The 19290-nt window shown below is 35.1% G+C and overlaps 1 protein-coding gene across 2 annotated transcripts in view; it reads right to left on the bottom strand.

The window, feature by feature from the left end:
• Window positions 1-402: 402 nt before the first annotated feature.
• The window catches only part of LOC145984011 (uncharacterized), a 122197-nt gene continuing 103309 nt past the window's right edge, over window positions 403-19290 (bottom strand). Inside the window, exons 6-7 of one of the 2 annotated variants that reach the window (XR_014441274.1) lie at window positions 3162-3335; window positions 403-2164 (exon numbers count right to left, since the gene is read on the bottom strand). Coding sequence is in view for 1 of the 2 variants with exons in the window: in XM_083117317.1 (XP_082973443.1) it covers window positions 3236-3335 (100 nt within the window). In the remaining variant the exon portion in view is untranslated. Of the gene's footprint in view, window positions 3336-19290 lie in introns of both variants that reach the window. The other variant, XM_083117317.1, reaches the window with a different exon arrangement.

Raw genomic sequence — 19290 nt, 5'->3', positions numbered from 1 at the left:
AACAGTCTACAAATATTATTCTAAAACAAGCATAAATATTAGGTACATGCACATCACAACCTGAATATAATTCCCAATATTCAGACAAAGTAAGTAAAAGGAATACATAACTTCAACACAGACCCTTAATTTATTTTATTGTATTAATGACTATCTTAAGCAGGTTCAATTCACTGTTTTGTTTGATTGATTTTCATTTAAAAAAATCATAACCCAAGGTACTAAAAAATAAGGATTTCACCACACTGATATGCAATGAACTGTTGCTTTTAGATGTTCATAATACAAATGAAATAGATTTTTGCTTTAATTTTGATCACAGTATCATCTGGAAAGTTTCACTTTGTACAGTGGGATCCATGAGTGTTACCATGCAAATTGTCCATCACCATTTTTGTGCACTTTATTTGACCCAATAAGAGCTTCAAGAATTAAAAGAAAACTCAAAACAAGCTGTAGACAACTTCTGCACCAGTATAATAAAAATCCATTGTTTAAAAGTGCATAGGGTGTAAGAGAAAAAATAATGAAAATAGTCCTGGTCAATTTGCCGAGCAATACTAGTGTATCCCACTGTACAATATTAATTTAGCACTGGTTGCTTGAATGTTTTTTTAACAAAACTTAAAACTTAGTAATAAATATTATACGAAATTACACTTCAGTTCCTTTAGATGCTTCCAAACTTACCTTAAGTTTTACACTTAATTAAACTCATCTTCGCTTGTTGATTTGCATCAATTACTTTTAGGCAGAAAACTTGTGACTTTTGATTTGCTCTCTTTGATATTTATAACAGTCCTCCAAATTTATTCCATAAACATTGTACTGCTCAAGACAGATCATTATTTATAATTGCCTGTAGTAACTTAACACAAAGAAAAACTGAACAAAAATAAAAATACACTCTCAGTCCTGATTGCACAGTATCAGAATCTTCACTGGCAAACATAATATAAACTGGCAATACCAGTTTACTTATATCTCTTATTTCATGCATCTCAAATAGCTAGTAAAGAACACAAACAAAAATGTGTATTTGTTAACTGCAAGCAACAAAATTAACCAGTAATAATTTAATTGAAATACAGATCATCAATACTGATGGTTTTTTATATATATATTTTTTTAAAAAAACATAAATATTGTAACAATTAAGAAAACTCCTTTCTGTGTACTCCAACTATTTTACTGGTTTTATTGAGACAAAAAGTAACATTTCAAGTACAAAGTCTCCACTCTGCATTTCCATTAACTACATGATGATTCACGTTACTGTTCAGTTCTCAGTAACATAATGCAAGTTAACATAATATGCATATTACAAACTTAAATAAAAATTAGGTACGTTCTGAAACAACTTGATGAAATACTGCAAGATTTTTACATCTTGGGTGTTATCGAGAACCAGTATATACTAAGCAAAATTGAAAATGCTAAAAATCATGATTGCTGATAATTATACATAATACATTGACAGTATTTAACATATAATTTCCAGATGTGATTTGTACAAGTATGTCAGTCTGAAAAACGTTATTGCACACATGCAGTGTAACAATTTCAAGAAATGCCCCTTTCACCTTATTGCATACACATGATGACATTGTATGTACTTTTTTACAAGCCAGGATTTACCCTTATTCACTTTTATTTGAATTCATACTACATCCTAGCTGCTCCAACTTAATTCTTGTAACATAAGGACTCCGCTACTTCTTACATGTCATGTACTTACAATAAAAATTTGAAACTTCATGAATGTACACGCACACACATATTTTATATCTCATTTATGGGAATCAATTCCAGCTCTGTTAGCCTCTAGACCAATGTTGCTTGATTGGTACAGAATCATTTAGGTAACATTTTTTTCCACATTTATTCTGAGCATAGATTCTCAATCATATTTTTAAACTTTATATATTACTGAACATCTAGAATTTACAAGAAATGTTATTTCCTTTTTTTATCAGCTTGAAATGGAAATTTGTAGAGACTAAGTTTGCAACTTCCTATCAAGAACACTCCTGTTTATCTACACAGCACAGAACATCTCATTATAACAGTGGATGATTAATTAAATACACTGACTTTGTACGTTGATGGATCAAGAACTATAGTCTGATATTGGAAGAGAGCTCCACTTAACTCCACTTAAACACTGCAAAACAAAAAAGCTTTAGAAAATTTAAGATTTGCACGTGTTGATATTACAGTACAATGAGCTTTCCAATTAAACTTAATTACAATTATCTTTGCAATTCACTTTGAGCTCTTAGTCAGTACATGGATGGTAGTGGTTATCATACTGAAGTTACAAATGAAACAAGAACAGTGTCCAATTTTGTTACTAGGAATTGTCTACTAATTTTTCAACAGTTTGGGAAAAAGGCAACAGAACTAGAGAAGAGGAAAAATCAAATATCCCACAAAGGGCCACAATGACTTCTTTCCAATGTTATATGCACCAATATGCCTTTGTTCTTTCTGTTTATATCAAGCAGATAACACCGTTAAAAAAGGAAGAAAGTAATATGCCAAATATGTAATTAGCACTTCCTTAATGTTGGTGAAAGAAGAAATAATGATCAATTGTACCAATAATCACAGATTTCAGGTACGACCTCCACACTCACATTGAATCCTACTTTTTAAGTCAATTACAGGTCTAGACCTGCCTATTGTAGCTATGTACATTAAATTTGAGAAAGTACGAACAGCACATCTACTCCATCATGTAAAAGAGCAAAGGCAAATTGGTCAACTGAAGATGATGTAATGATTACCCAGAAAGGGAGGAAGAAAATCTATTATTCATGAATATCACAAATCAAGAAAATATGCATGGTGTAGCCTTCATCTTCTTGTAATGTCAAAAGAGTCACAACAATAGCAGGTACAAATTTCCTGCAAGTATTCGCGTGAATTACATAAACTTAATTTTGCAATTATTTTTGCTACACAACATAAAACAATTTATTTTTCTAATTTTGATTGTTCAGATTCTTCTTTTGTCCCCAAAACATGAAGAAAAAAACTGGATGGGATCATCACCTAGCTCCTTTCCCCTAGTATGTTGCAGCCCCAAAACGCACCCAGACTGATATGCCGGAAAAGGCATGGGCACGACTAGCATCAGACAACACACCACTACATACCTGCAGGCTGCAGGTCAACCTTGCAACACGGAATAGATGCAGGGGAAATCTGCATGATGAAGGACTCAAATGTTCTAGGCAGCAGCCTGGGCACATTCGCGAGCAAAATGACCAAACCCACCGCAGTTGTAGCACTTCTGACAGTTGCGAGCTATATGGCCTTTTTCATTGCATCTGAAAATAAGACACATATATACACATACATTACATGTAATCGGAAATATGTAGGAAAACATACAGTAAATAAGAAAGTAAACCAACACTAAAAAACTTAATGCAAAAACTTGCAACAAATTAGACTCCACTAACTTCCTGTAATAGTGTCCTGGACTATCTGAGCAGAGCTCCATCAGTAGTGTCCCATATAAATAAAGTTTAAATTACAAAGTCACAAAACTTGGTACTGTGATATACCAGGTGCTTCAGAAATAATTGAGGGGTTACAAAAATTTATTACAAGTACTGAACTTACGTTAATGAAACCAGTCCGGAACGAACAAGGAAGGCAAACAGTTTTTTTTATGACACCTACAAATGTGTGCTCCACGGGTGACACAGCACACCTCGACACAATAGTCTAGTTCTTGCAACAGTCAAGATGGGCAAGGAGTACATAGATATATAAGGAGTGGTTCTTTAAGTATTCAATTAATTCATTCTAATTATTTTAATATTTATTTTATATTTTCATTTTTAATGGTGATTTTGTTAATAATTTATGTATGTTTGTATAGCTTATATAATATAAAGCATGACGTTGAAGTTGTCTATCATTGCAACGACATACTTCCTTAGGTCTGTGATATCACGTGGCATCGGTGGGATGAATAGCCTGTCTTTGATGAAACCCCACAAAAAGAAGTCACACGGTGTAAGGTCTGGTGATCTTGGGGACCAAAATACTGAACAAAACAGTGTGAGTGATGTGTTGCCTAGTGGCATGAATGTGAACTCTCAGCTTAACAAAACATACATGCACAAACTGTTTGTACTCCTCATTTGTTCTGGACTGGTTTCATTAACATAAGTTCAACAGTTTGCATTGTTGTAACCCTTCAATTGTTTCTGAAACACCTGGTGTATATATATATATGTGTGTGTGCATATGTATACATATATATGTATGTATGTATGCATGCATGTATATGTATGTATTTATTCAACTAAGAGTAATCAGGATTCTACACACATTCTACTATCTTATCGCGTGGCAGAAGTTCATGTGTATGTTGTTCTCGATGTTCAAGTTTCACAGAAAATCTTTATTTATACACTTCAATCTATCAAATAATATGCATGAAAGCCAAATCACAAAGCCTAATTTCAATATTCACACCTTATTTCTTCATTGATGAAACTGACAATCTTTATGATACAAATATCTATAATAATCAATCAGCTTCATCATGGTGTTATATGTTCAGACAACTCAAAGTGGAATTAACTTTTGCAGAAAACTTACTGTTCAAATAATAGAATCAAACTTGGTCAAATTTCATAGAAATTTCAGCACAAATTGCAAGCTCGACAAAGACTTGAACCTCGATCTCTGGTGCCATAGCTCTACCAACTGAACTACCAAGCAGCCCTGGTTTTACCCAATTTTTCTCTTTTGCTGTTTTACCTGCATAGAATTGTCAATGGTAAAACTTCAGTTGTTGTATGTATTTGCATTTTGTTAAGTTTATTTCTGCCACTTGTTAGCTAATTGTGACAATGAGCATGATTAAATGAAGTTGATGAAGGAACATTCACAGAGGAAACAGGTTGGATACTTTGGTGGTGAGATCGAAAATCAACATCTTAACATGCTCAGCCACCAAACCAGCTAAACTTCAGTTGCAGTTGTAAAACTTGACCTTTATTCTGTTGTCATAAATTTACCATACATGTTATTAGAAAAAGGTAGTGAGAGATACTAAAACATTTACAGCTTCACACCAGTTTTTAAAAGAATAGAATTCCACCAATGAAGAAATAAACAGCAGTTCTTCTGCTGTGTGATGGATTCACATTATACTTGTTTATAAAGATCATTTTGCATATTCCCCTGCTATACATAGACCAACTTCACAAACAACAAAAGCATATTTGTTTAGAATGATATAATGACTCTGTAGATTCTTACAGACTTTAATTATGGTAAGCAAGAACATGTACGATAGTTGCTGGCTTATGACATCATAAAAAGAATAGCAAAAAGCATCAGTACTAAGAAAGGTTATTTTTATTAATTCAGAATTATCGTGGTAGTTATGGTAGGTTCATTTTCATGTTAAGTTCTTATTCCTTTCAAAAAACATACTTTCTAATCATGCAACTAAAACACGAAGATCCATTATACTAATGTTTCTAGTCTGATAATATTTCGTAACAAAAAGCTATATATAGAAGTTCACTTTTGTAATTATCAATAGAGTACTAAAAATACAGAGCTAATCCCATCACTTTTCCTATTTAGTTTGTACTGGAAATCTCAAAAAAGAGGACTTTTGCAGAAGCCTGACCAAACACTAATTTTCTTAAACTGACAGACTAATGTGAAGATAAAGAACTGATATAATATTTAGCAATACCAATAACCAACATCTTACTAATCTGATACAAAAATACAAATGTTGCCAAAATGTATCATTCACACCTCACAAATAATGAATGTAACCAGGCAACTACAATGGGATTCGTCTTAGTAAAAAAAACTTGCATATTTACATCATAAGATTTTACCTTAATGTTCGTTAAAAAAATACAAAATGGTTAAAGTAAAGGTAAAAAGTTCCCCATGCATATAGCACCGTGTCATGAAGAGAATTCTGAATTAAATTACTTGTAATTTATGGACACATCAAATCAGTGACATCATTGGCAATTTTATCAATGAACTGATACACCAACATGCTTATATTTGGCAGTGACAATGAGGAACTGATAAATCTGTCCAATTCCTAATTCGTAATGATCTGTATAATTTTACAGGTTTCACTATTGGCAGGAATTGGTAGTAGTATCAGTTCCATGTGATATAACCTCAGAAGTAAGTGCTTGAATTTGTTCCCAATCACTAACAATTATCCAAACCATTTAATTATGAATAGGACACATTAATCAGTACTCTACTGGGATAAGCATATTGGTTTATTGGTAAAATTACTCATGATTTGTCAATCTAATCAGACAAATATTGGTTATTGATATTGGTAAATTTTATATCAAATATATTTCAAACAGAAATATTATGCTTAATTTTGTACTGTGGTACATATTTTTAATGAATTCTCATTGAATAGATCTATCATTATAGTGATGTTAATTATAAATGCACAAATCTATCAATAGGTACTCCAAAGTGAATAATATTTTTTTTTGTTGATTGATTGATTTGTCACTTTCCAACCACTTTTGGCTAATCACAACAATAAATATTTCTTTTTGCTGCAACATATTTAACATAATTAAAAATTATTTTTAAAATGCCAATGTCAATCCACAGGTTAATCTATGAATGTCATACAGAGAATATGTCGGGACTTGATAGCGAGTTTTAGCAGTTCATGGTATGAAAATTAAGCCATAAGAGTTATTTTAAGCCTTCAAGTTTATTAAACATTCAAGATCCTTTAAGAGTAAAAGGTAAAGGTACAAATTCCCTGTCCCATGAAGGTACATGGGGCGATGTGAAGGTGCACCCCCCCAATCAAAATTATTTTATGGAAGTGACGGAATCAGATCATGTTCTGGTGACCTTTACCCATACTGCACCCCCCCCCCCCTCCCTGGCTGCCACCAGATCACCCATTTATTAGAAGCTGTGTGAACATCAGTAATTTTATGCTAGGACAAAATTCTCAACTTAGATCTCCCAGCCCAAGAACTGAACCCAGGTTTCCCTTGTGGCAGTCAGACATCCTACCGACCGAACCACCACTGCTCCTTCTCGTAATGATCTTAGCACTAAATAGCCAGATTTGTTTTATTGTTAATTTAGCATCCTTGAGTATTTTGAGTTTGATATGCAGTGGAGGCACATAGTGGTTCGGATCCCACTTTAAACCGTAGGCCCAGTCCCGATTAGCCTTACTGCATATAAAGTGGACTTAAAAACACCAACTCAATCAATCAATCAATTGAGTATTTTGAAATATTTAAGCAGACATGGCTGTTAAATTTGCAATTACTGGAACATTTTATAACAGGACTAAGATTCATTTCTCATGTTTTAGAGAACAGAGAGTCAACAAGAAATGGCATATATAATATATTTTCTTTTCATAATCATGTCACCTGGGGACCTTTGAGAACTTAATATTATTCAATATGGAGATTTATTGGATAACTAAGCTTTCTCAATATCTATTAGTTTCCTATCACTTGAGGTGGACATTCTAATACCAGGTGTTTCAGAAATAATTGAGGGGGTTACAAAAATTTATTGCAAGAAAACTATTGAACATATGTTAATGAAACCAGTCCAGAAAGAACGAGGAATGCAAACAGTTTGTGCATGTATGTTTTGTTAAGCTGAGAGTTCACATTCCTGCTACTAGACGACAACTCACATGACTCAAAGTGTTTTGTTCAGCTACAGCTTGCAGCACATGGTATAAACAGTTTACAGAAACAGGTTGTCTGTGCAAAGGAAAACCACCTGGTCGTCCATCAATCTCCGAGGAAGACAGGGATCACATGCAGGCATGTTTTATGCGCAGCTCACAGAAATCAACCACACTGCAGATAGAGAACTGGACATGTCAAAAAAAACAGCATGGGGGGGTTCTCCGTAAGCATTTGTCCTTCAAACCATGTGTGGCGTGTCACCCATGCTACACTCATTGAACATTTGTAGGTGTAAAAAAAAAACTGTTTCCTTGTTCCTTCTGAACTGGTTTCATTAACGTAATTTCAATACTTTACCTACAATACATTTTTGAAACTCCTCAATTATTTCTGAAACACCCAGGATATCTCTTCAATTAGAACCAAATATTTTCTGCAGCTAATATATTTCTATTAAAGTACAAACTATTAACTTTACCAATAAGACATAAACATAGATGCTCTTTGAGATGACTGTTCAAAGGTTAATTACAGGGTTCAGGATCTTATCTATTCTAGCTAAAAGCTCTGGGTGCCTGTTCATAGATTATACTATAGTTCAAGCCTCCTATAGGGTGGAAAAGCATGGAAAGTTCCATAACCAAGATCAATTTCAAAGACAAAAGCTTGAGCCCCCTAACTTAAGGAAAAAGCCAAAGCTGATGTTATGGGAACCTGTACTACTATGGCCACATAAGTGACTACATAAGAATTATTAAACATAAAAGATTAAAGAGTAAACTTAGAATTAGTATCTGTTCCAAAGATTTTCTGTACCATGAATTAAATTAAAACACATTAACATGCATTTACAGATTCAATAATTGGATTCTAGTTTGAGTCCTGTTCATAGAAAAATATACATATTTAGGCCTTTCAGTGGCACTAGTGTTAAACTGCAGAGCTTCAACTGTGTATATTTTGCAAAACTAGTAGCATCATATTAATATAAAATACTTCCTCTGTTTAATTGCAAGTCAATATTTTGTAGTGGGGATGCTGCTGATATTAATTGGTAGGTCATGATTATCATCAGAAGATAATAGCTTATATGTGTATTAGTGAAATTACTGACAACTGTGCTATTTTGTTTTTACTCTTAAGAATATATATGCCAAATTCATGTATGTACCAGTTTTTGTAGTCAATTTCTACACATAAAATTTTTCTTCCAAGTCACAAGGCTAACAGGGGAAATTATGATCACATACATAAATTATCGAGTTCATTCAGGTTCTTAACAAAATGTTGGACATTTTATTGCATCAGTACTCTATTGGTAAACATTATTTGCTTGTTCATCACTAATTTCTAGCATACATATTATATATAGGGTTAGGGACATAACCTTGTGTCCTTCCTACCAAAAGACCAGATGACAGGGCAGGTCTGTGTCAGTGAAAACCAACTACATTGGCAAATGACTAATGACAAAGCTTATTGCACACATGTTAATTAAAAACACTAAGTTGCTCATCAAGGCAGTTTATTAAGATATACAAACACTTAATATGTAACGTTTCAACCCTGTATCAGGGTCTTCCTCAGACAAAGAACTAAACTAAAATTATGAAATACACATAGCAGGGTGACTAGCCACACAAAAACAAATCATGTTGACAGTCCTTATCTTGGACGATTTCTCCAAAGGAATTAAATACATGTCGCCTCTTGACAGTTGACACCTGACACTGACAGGTGATTAACAGGTCAAGATTAGCACGAGTCTGGTGGCTAGTCACCCTGCTATGTGTATGTAATCTTTCTGTGTGTGTATTTCAATATTTTAGTTTAGTTCTTCGTCTGAGGAAGACCCTGATACAGGGTCGGAACGTTACATGTTAAGTGTTTATATATCTTAATAAACTGCCTTGGTGAGCAACTTAGTGTTTCTAATATCGAAACAAGGAATAATTATATTACAAATGTTAATTAAGTCAATGACCTTTGCATGTTATGGCTTTTCTCCCTGCTGGTTTACTAGAGTTTTCTTGCTGGCTTCTGTTATGAAGCAGACAATGCAAGTGCATCGGCAATAACATTGATGTGACTTAATACCACGTGGTGAGAAGCCAACAGAATTTTGACATGTGATATAATATAGTAGTGTGGTGGACTTAGTGGTACATCTACATGGATGCAGGCAAGTTTTATTCTCTGTTTGATACTGAATTCATTATATTTCAGCATCATTTTGAGTAAGTTTTAGAATACACCGTGCAGTTGAGCTGCTACACTTGGAAATCCATACACAAGTTGTAATTTTTTCTATGATCACTGGACAATTGTGAATTTAGCACAGTATGATGAGATCAAATTATTGACCCAAATTATTCATCACCCATGTTATGAAAATCCTACACACAATACTGATCTCTAGGAAAGGGATAAGATTCATGAACTCGATAAAAGAAATCCAAACTTATGAAATTCTTTACAGTATTATAATAAAATTAGTCAATAATATACCAGCTGAATATAAATGGCAAACATACAGTTTAAACTTCATTAATGTATTCAACTCTTTATGTATATAATCAATATATGTATAACGACAACTGTTACATGACAAAAAGTACATTGGAAAACTGAATGAGATTCAAATAAAAAAAAACTAGTAATCTTCTTGAATCTTCTATACTTCAGTCTTGTGATGATCTGACTAGAAAAATGACCAGGTTCACATGAAAGTGACACATACACACACACACACACACACAAAGTAACAAAGTAAATTCTGATGAGCTATTATGAAAAACTTTATTAAACAGAATCGAAAGGAACCAGGACATTTTTCTGCCCGGTTTTCATTTAATGTAGGTCTAATGTATACAAATTGAAATGAAATTAAATACATACTGTACTCATGTATAGTATTTATTCACTAATTGAATACATGCAGCACTGAACAGAATAGAGCACTTTATTATTTCCAGCAGTCAAGCAGGATTTTCTGAACACAGATTACACTCTTGGCTGCCTGATTTAACTGAGCATATCCAAATTATTCCATTGTAGAGCAAATTGCTGAAGTTCCTTTTAAACTTTTGACACCATCTTGATAATCTTCACTCCACACTTTTCTTCTTCCAACACAATGTAATTTTCCTCGTCTCCTTTCCTACCTTCTCTAAAATTCTACTAAGACATTGATATCCATTGTGCCCAGTTCAGTTTGCACATTTTTGTCTATGTTGATGTAGTCCTCAGCATTACAGTTATTCACATTCCCGCATCCTTCATTGAAGAGTCTCCACCCATTTCCATATCAATGAATCACTCATGGCACGTTCTCCATGCATCTCATAAATTGATGATAAATTTCAGTTGGTTTTATGTTCCTCACATTCAAGAAATGGACTACACAATGCATTTCACAGCTTCAACATTGTATACCTTTCGAAAGAATCTACAAACTTGGATGCAGGATCAAAAATTGCAAAAAGGAACATATGTTGTGGATATCCATCATGCGTGGATGCCTGATATAGAAGGGGGGATGGGGGGATAGCATTCCACACAAAAAAAAATGCTAGTCACTGTTGTTATTGACCTTATCTACAAACTCGAGAAACCAAGACTTAACAGGAGAAAATAAAATTAGACAGAAATGATGCTCTTTGGAAATATTTTTATTCATAAACCAATACGTAAATTTTACATAAGATATTGTAATTATCATGTTTTTGCAACAGGTGTTGATAACTTCAGTGCTTCTACTAATATTTTCTTGCAGTCTATATAGCATTCTGGAGTTATTCTCTAGTTCACTTTACTATTTAATGCCCCATGGGCAAATTCCACATGATAAGTTCATGGAACAAAGCAGCCACCATTCTTCCCTTACTGTGTGTTGTTTCTCCATGAATCCTTAAGTGATTACCAAGGTAAGTGGTTTATGGTGCCATCTAATTATGAAATAACACAGCTTGCTTTCTCATTTTCTTCAGCTGGAACTACAAGTTTTCAATCAATTCAGTCAAACATTCAAATGCCAGAACCTGCTCACAGAACCCTGGTTCCAATCATGAAACTTACTCTGATATAAAATGTTATTTTATTATAAATTCCTGAACAGTCATCTTGGTATGTACACTAGATAGTGCCATGCACTGAGGTGTAGCAATTCTATCAGTGATAGATTACAGCTTTGTAAGTTATAAATCAGAATATGTATTATCTTATCTAAATTATAGTTCTTATGAGACATTAATTTTCATGTAGCTGCTTCATTCCTTGTGTAGCTAGGCAGATTCCTTTCCCGCTGCTTGACTAGATGAGTAGGTAGAAACCACGGAAGGCAGGCAGAAGATTTTTTTTCTGTTTTAAGTTTCCCACACCATTTGCCTCCAGCTAGTTGACAGGTGCAATGGTTCAAAGGCTGAGGTTTCAAGTAACCTGGGCTATCGCCTACAAGGACTGATAAGGGATTGTTTTATCTTGATGCCCTTTTATGTTACTCCAGGAACATGTGGAGAGATATTTTTATGGCCATCGTGCCTGCATAGCACTACCATCATAAATTTTACATTTACACTTACGAATAACAGATAATACAATGGTATGGTTTGAAGCCTCTTTTTTATGAAACTGAAAAATATTATGTCCACAATCACAAAATGTTTGGCAATACTAATTTTTTCTTAATTCTCAATACAGAGAATGACATAATGGTGAATTTTCTCTTTAGAAGTATCTGTTTTAATATGCTAATCCCTTGTCTGCAAGTGCAAGTCTTTGGTTCGATGCCCCAGTGGGAGGTCCAAAACTTTGGTGTTCACCCTGTATCATGACGACAATTGGGATCAACAGTAGTGGACTCCATTTCAAAAGCCAAAAAAAAACAGCAACAATGGGATTTGAAGTGGTGGCCACACATCACCCAATGAAAAGTCACTTGGTAGACAGGCACTGACCCTTCAAGGGCTGTTGTGCCATGGAGTATAGTTTTGGTTGTACTTTTTAGTTAAGCAAGCAATGATGCAATCTATGTATTTGTGTGTAGGAGGGGGTGCACAATGCTTCAAAGCACTAATCATGAAAGTTATACATTTAATTATGTTCATTTGTGTGCACACATATTTTTAAATAATTGTCTGCCCAACAATAACTGCTGCCCCAAGTGTCAAGGCTACAGCACATCCTGGGTGCTAGATTCAGAAAATGTTAATGTTTACTTGAATGAACCAGTACAAGCATCCCATTCAAATGTGCATCAGATAGCTACAGTATGTAACATTCTTATTCATACACATGGATTTTCAAAGAAAATGCTTTAATATCTGAAAGGAAATACACTCTTTTGAAATTGTTTCTTTACAATTCAATAACTAATATCATTAGGAACATAAAATCTTACCCAAATTCTGTATAACCAATAATAAATTAAATAAAACTGAAAGAGAAACATGCCATTTTTTGTACAACTTTTCTATTCGTACACTTAATAATATAAAAGAAAAGAAAAAAGTATATTCAGAGCAAATTGACTGACAGTTCTAATACTTCGATGCGTATCCTTTGGCTTTAATTACTGCTTGACACCTGTTCTCATAGAATTAACCAGTATCCAACATGTTTCAGAGCTTATTGACGCCTGCTTTATGGACTCGCCTCTTCCAATTGCCCATAAATGCTCAATGGGATTTAAGTCTGGACTTTGAGCTGGTGTTTGTAGTAGTTTGGGCACATTCCATATTACCCAATTCATGTTAACTTGCACCTTATGCTTACTGTTATTGTCTTGTTGGAATCTGTAGATAGGCGGAATGTCCATTTTTTGGGCACTCTGCTTTACATTGTTCTTCAATATGTCCAAATAGACATATGCATCCATGATACCATAAATAAACTGGATGGTACCAACACCTTTGGACAACATACAGCCCCAAATCATTAATAACCCACCACCGTGTTTAACTGTTGGAACTGTGTTAATATGATCATTGTTTTTATTCGATTTTCTCCAGACCCTATTTATCCCATCTGACCTGTATATATTAATCTTGGACTCATCTGACCATATAACACTATCCCAAAATTCCTGGTCCTTGTGGATGTGCTCTTTTGCGAATGAAAGTCTATTCCTGCGATTCACCTTATTTACATACGGCCTCTTTCATGGTATTCTGCCATGATATCCATATGCTTCCACAAGGCACTTCAGACAGTTTGATCAGACATCATCTTGCCAGCAACATTTTCTACTAATGGTCGTAACTGAGGAACACTTAGCCGGGGGTTTTCTCGCACTCTTTTTAAAATAAAGCATTCATCACATTTATTTGACCGTCTCTCTTTTGGCTTTCTTGGCACATTCTGTGTTAAACCTTCCTCTCTAAATTTGTTTACTGTGTATTGAACTGTGGAGTGTGATTTATTGACTTTTTGTCCAATTTTTCTTAACGAATAACCTCTAAGGGCCAAATTTATAATAACATCCCTCAGATTGGAACTAAGTTCCTTCACCTTGCCCATTTCAAACACGCTGATAGATAGACGATAGGCCTACAACAATACCTATGCCAGTATTCCGCTTGACGGGAAGCGTACCTGCATGTTCAAACTTGTTACCAAGTTGCAAACTGCACGAAATCGCCCGAATAGTTGTGGTGCTGTATGCGAGGAAGATTGAAACTCTTGCCTGTACAAATAACAATGTTGCATGAAACAGCATGTTTTTCTCTTTTCACACAAATTATATGCTCTGTTTATACACTTTGAACATACATTTTTATTGACATTTGTTGGTGAAACCTTCATTAACATTAATTTCCAGGTACATATGAAAATGATTATATGTATTAGTAGATATGTCATATTTTCCTCGGAAATTCTATGTGTAAGAATAACAATGTTACATACTGTATCACCAACGCACACTTGTGTGAGAAATATTTTAATAAAAAATAGTCACTAATAATTAGTTTGTTTTCCTTCTGGGACTTGAACCAAGCATCATCACAAGACCATGAGTTGGGAACGAGGTGTGGTAGGTTGCAATTGTTATTTCTTATTAGATACATTAGCTACCTCCCCTTCTCTCATATATTTTATGTTAAATACTAACAAACTAAAGGGTTGTGTCAACATTATGATATTACAGATATTAATAAAGTACTGATATGAAGTTTACTGACACTGAAAGTGCATTAAATCAATGTAATTTATGTGGAACCAGGATGACATTTATCTTCTAATAATACACGAATCGCAAGGGAAACTTGTGAAGTTCCCAATGAGAGTGACAATGAAACATTCAGCACAGGGTGATAATGGGGTAAAAGTAACAGTTGTGCAGTGGCACATTCATCAAATGCCTGCAACTCCTGGAACAGGACCAAAACAACAGAAGGGTACATCTGTAATGTTCGCAACCATGCAGTGATAAGTATCATTATAGTGGAACCACAGGCAAAAGAACCTGTGCAGACATGCGATTCCTATACATCATACCCCCCCTGTGGAGGGAAGGGGTAGTGTGGAGCATGCTTCCTTATGGCCCAAGTTGAACTGATGGGAGGGGAAGGTGCACGGAGATTTTTGGCTGAAGGTTCTTTTCCTTGTGGTCGCTCTATACCAGTGAGAATTCATGCAACCAAATACATGGAACCATAATGCGAATAGTTAAGATGGGGGGGGGAAATATAAAATCTAGGAAAATTGTATAGCATTGGGACCATGAGGATTCAATGTATAATGTGAGAAAATCTAAAATTTATGAAGTAAAAATCAGGGGGTCAGGGGCTCATTTGAAAGGGGGTCAATAGAGACATATTTATGTAAGAAACAACATATATGTCACTTGTCATAAAGGAAGATGTAACATGAGATTGTGAAAATTTTGTACACATCTATCTACCACCACATTGTAAGAAGGCAACAACTCTTGTCAAACTGACTCTCACACCAGGCAGAAATAATCACATCACTTACATCATACTTAGAAATGTTGTAAATGACTCCTACAAACAGGAAAATTGAAGTTCAACACATTACTTGATGGAAAGTTCATTTTCAATTTGCCTTACTTTATATAGAACTAACAGTTCACCACCATAAAAACTTATGCTTCAGTATGCATGTCACAGTACATGATGTCTCCATACTCTAACATGTTGAACTTTAATTTTTCTGGGTAGTAAAATAAGTGGATATTTTTGCTAAGAGGGGACAGTCTCATTTAATGAAGTCCGGTCATCGTAAAATGCATGCATACGAGTCAAAAAAACATCCGTTCATCTGTTCTGGCATTTCAATGAAGTAGAGTGATATGTGCATGTGGAATTTTTCACCATCTCATGTTGCATCTTCCTTTATGACAAATGACATGTATGGTGTTCTTCGTTAACTCTGTCTGCCCCCTATAAAATATGTACTTGCTGTAATTAATATCCATCAGTTTTGGTTGCATAAATTCTTGTTGATTTGCATACATTAAAGGTGCTCCTGTGGGTGCTTTGGCCATGTTACAGGTCTTGTGGGCAGTTGCATGATGTAACATTACACATTTATCACCAATATAGATCCTATTTCTACTAATTTATCTACCAGTAAGCCCTTTAACTCTTGTCTCACTATAAAATAATCATCAACAAATTAAATTGTTCATATTAATAAAAATGAACAGGTGCTCATAAGCACTTACTCCAACAGTAGCAGAGTACGTGAAGAAGTGACCATGTGCCCCATTTTTTAATTAATAAAATTTTAGCATGCAATGTTAATTTGACATTACCCATTGTTTAGTGCTTTAAACTATACTTATACTAACACTATATTTCAAGAGAGAATCTTTTCTCTTGTCTTAAGGTGAACAAATTTATTTTGCCGGTGGTGGGAATCGAACCTACGACAGACCTGTAATTTTTACTACAAATCCATTGTTCTAGATACTTCATGGCACACCCCTGAATTCTGTACTAATTTTTGCTCCATTTGGTACAGAATTCTGGGAGTAGTTAGTTTGTAGTAAAAATTATGTGTCTCATAGGTTCAATTTTCACCACCGGCAAAATAAATTTGTTCACCTCAAGATGAGAGAAGAGGCGCTCTCTCGAAACACAGTGTTAGAATAAGTATACGAGGTCTGTTAGAAAAGTAATGAGACTGGCAACACTGTGCATGAACCAGCAACGCTGCTGTCTCCACCTACAGTTGCTACACAATTGTTGAGAGCATCTGAAGTGAAGTTGTGTTTGTGAGGTGTTTTACAAAAATGGACTGACAAAGTTTGAGCAGCATTGTGCCATCAAATTTTGTGTAAAGCTTGGCGAATCCGCTACTGTGACTTATGAAAAGTTACAAAGGGCTTATGGAGAACATGCACTATCCAGGGCAGAAGTGTTCAGATGGCACAAGTCCTTTTTAGAAGGCCGAGAAAAAGTGGAAGACGAACAAACCTCATGCGGGAAGACCTTCAACCTCAAAAACAGATAACCATGTGGAAAGAGTGAAGTCTCTTGTGAGGTCAGATCATCGATTGATGGTGAGAATGATCAGTAGAGAGTTAAATTTGAACGTGTTTACTGTCCATCAAATTTTAACACAAGATTTGGACACGAGAAAAGTATGCGCCAAGATTGTTCCCATGCACCATGTCACCCAGCAGTCTCCATAAATGAATTTTTTGCAAAAAAACATTCCTGTGGTTCCTCAGCCCCCCAATTTGCCGTGCCGGATCTCAGTCCCCGATACTTTTTTTTATTCCCCTTGCTCAAAAACCACTTGAAAGAGAGCCATTTTGATACTTTGGATAATATCCAGAAAAGCATAACTGATAAGCTGAAAGGTATTCCAGCAGAAGCCTTCCAGCACTGCTAGGAACAATGGAAACAATGCCTCCATCACTGTGTAGCTGCCCAAGGGAACTAATTTGAAGGGGATAACTTAGATTTGTAAAAAGAATAAAATTCATCGTTTACAGAAAATCAGTCTCATTACTTTTCTAAGAGACCTCATAGCATAAAATACTAGGCAATGGGTAATGACAAATTAACATTGCATGCTAATGTATTGATTGAGTTGATGTTTGAAGTCCACTTTATGCAAAGTAAGGTTTGATTTGGTGTTTTAAGTCCACTGTGTGCACAGTGAGGCTAATCGGGACTGGACCTACAGTTTATAGTGGGATCGGAACCACTATGTGCCTCCACTGGGTGTTAAACCCGGGACCCCTAGATTACAAGGCAACGATGTTACCACTGTGACATTGGGGAGGCCCTTTATGCACAGTAAGGCTAATTGGGACTAGACCTAGTGTAAAGTGGGATCCGAACCACTATTTGCCTCCACAGGGTATCAAACCTGGGATCCTTGATTGTAAGGTGACGATGCTAGCACTGCACCATTAGGGAGGCTGCATGCTACTGTTACCATTGTCACCAACATTCATAGAATAAATACAATTTTTAACCTGCATAGCTTCTACACTAATGACTTATCACATACGAATCACCAGTTTTATGACCTGGTGATATACATACATGCATGCTCATGAAAGTATGTGTGCATATATGTAAGCACTTTCATTTCTGAGAACATGCTCCGTTTTACCATGAAAATATTAGTTCATGCTCACCATGAGATAAGATTGTTTTTTTCTCACATGAAATGGAGTACAAAAGAAGTTAAGAAATAACCAAGTGCTCAGTTTTATTCGTATGAGTTATTAATTAGTCTTAGGCCATGTCCTAATCAGCAAGCGCATCATTGCATTTTTCTCCATTGCTTTTCTGTGCTGTCAAAGTCATCCGAACCTATGTACTGCCTCGCAGTACAGTTGTCACTTTTCCCAGCAGGCATAAATTGAAATTGTAGCATGCGATTGATTGTATTTATAAAAATTGTAAAAGAAGCAATGTTATCGATAAAATGTCTGTACAAAGTGAAAGTTCCTGTATAACTGCAGAGCATAGTGATTGTCACACCTTCCACCTCACAAAATGCCACCTACGGTGCAGATTCGGAATATAACATCAGGGGGATTCTGCAGGTGAAACAGTGCTGTAGGCAACAGCAGCTGCCAATTCAGACATGGTATTATTCTTAAACTTTATGAGAGGTTTTCTCGAGATATCAACCAGATGATTTCCAGATAGGCTTCTAAGCATTTCAGAGGTAACGTCACTTTCATCTTCAGGGATTGAAGTCATCTTCAATCAAAAAAAAAATTGTCTTCAATCCCTGAAGATAAGAGCGACGTTAGCTTTCGAAACCTCGGAAGCCTATCCGGAAATCACCTGGTTGATATCCCAAGAAAATCACACCAACATTCGCCGCCAGGAAAGCTTCAGGAATTATTTCCTACATTGTATGTTTGTTTACAACACTATGTATACAACAGCAAACAACAACAAAAAAATAACAAAATTTTAAATGCTATCCTCAATGAAAGGTAACATATTTTGTTGCAAAGGGTTAGTTACATCATCCTAGTTACTTGCCGTCAGTTTTTTGATGACTTCTTAAGGAGAGAGAATTATGTTGCATCTAAAGCACATCTGAGTCAAATAAAAAATACCACAAACAGCATGAC

The sequence above is a fragment of the Lepisma saccharinum genome, chromosome 2 (assembly GCF_977018435.1).
Source record: "Lepisma saccharinum chromosome 2, izLepSacc3.1, whole genome shotgun sequence".
NCBI classification, from domain to species: domain Eukaryota; kingdom Metazoa; phylum Arthropoda; class Insecta; order Zygentoma; family Lepismatidae; genus Lepisma; species Lepisma saccharinum.
Note: the sequence above shows the minus strand (reverse complement) of the source record. Positions and strands in the feature narration are given on the sequence as shown.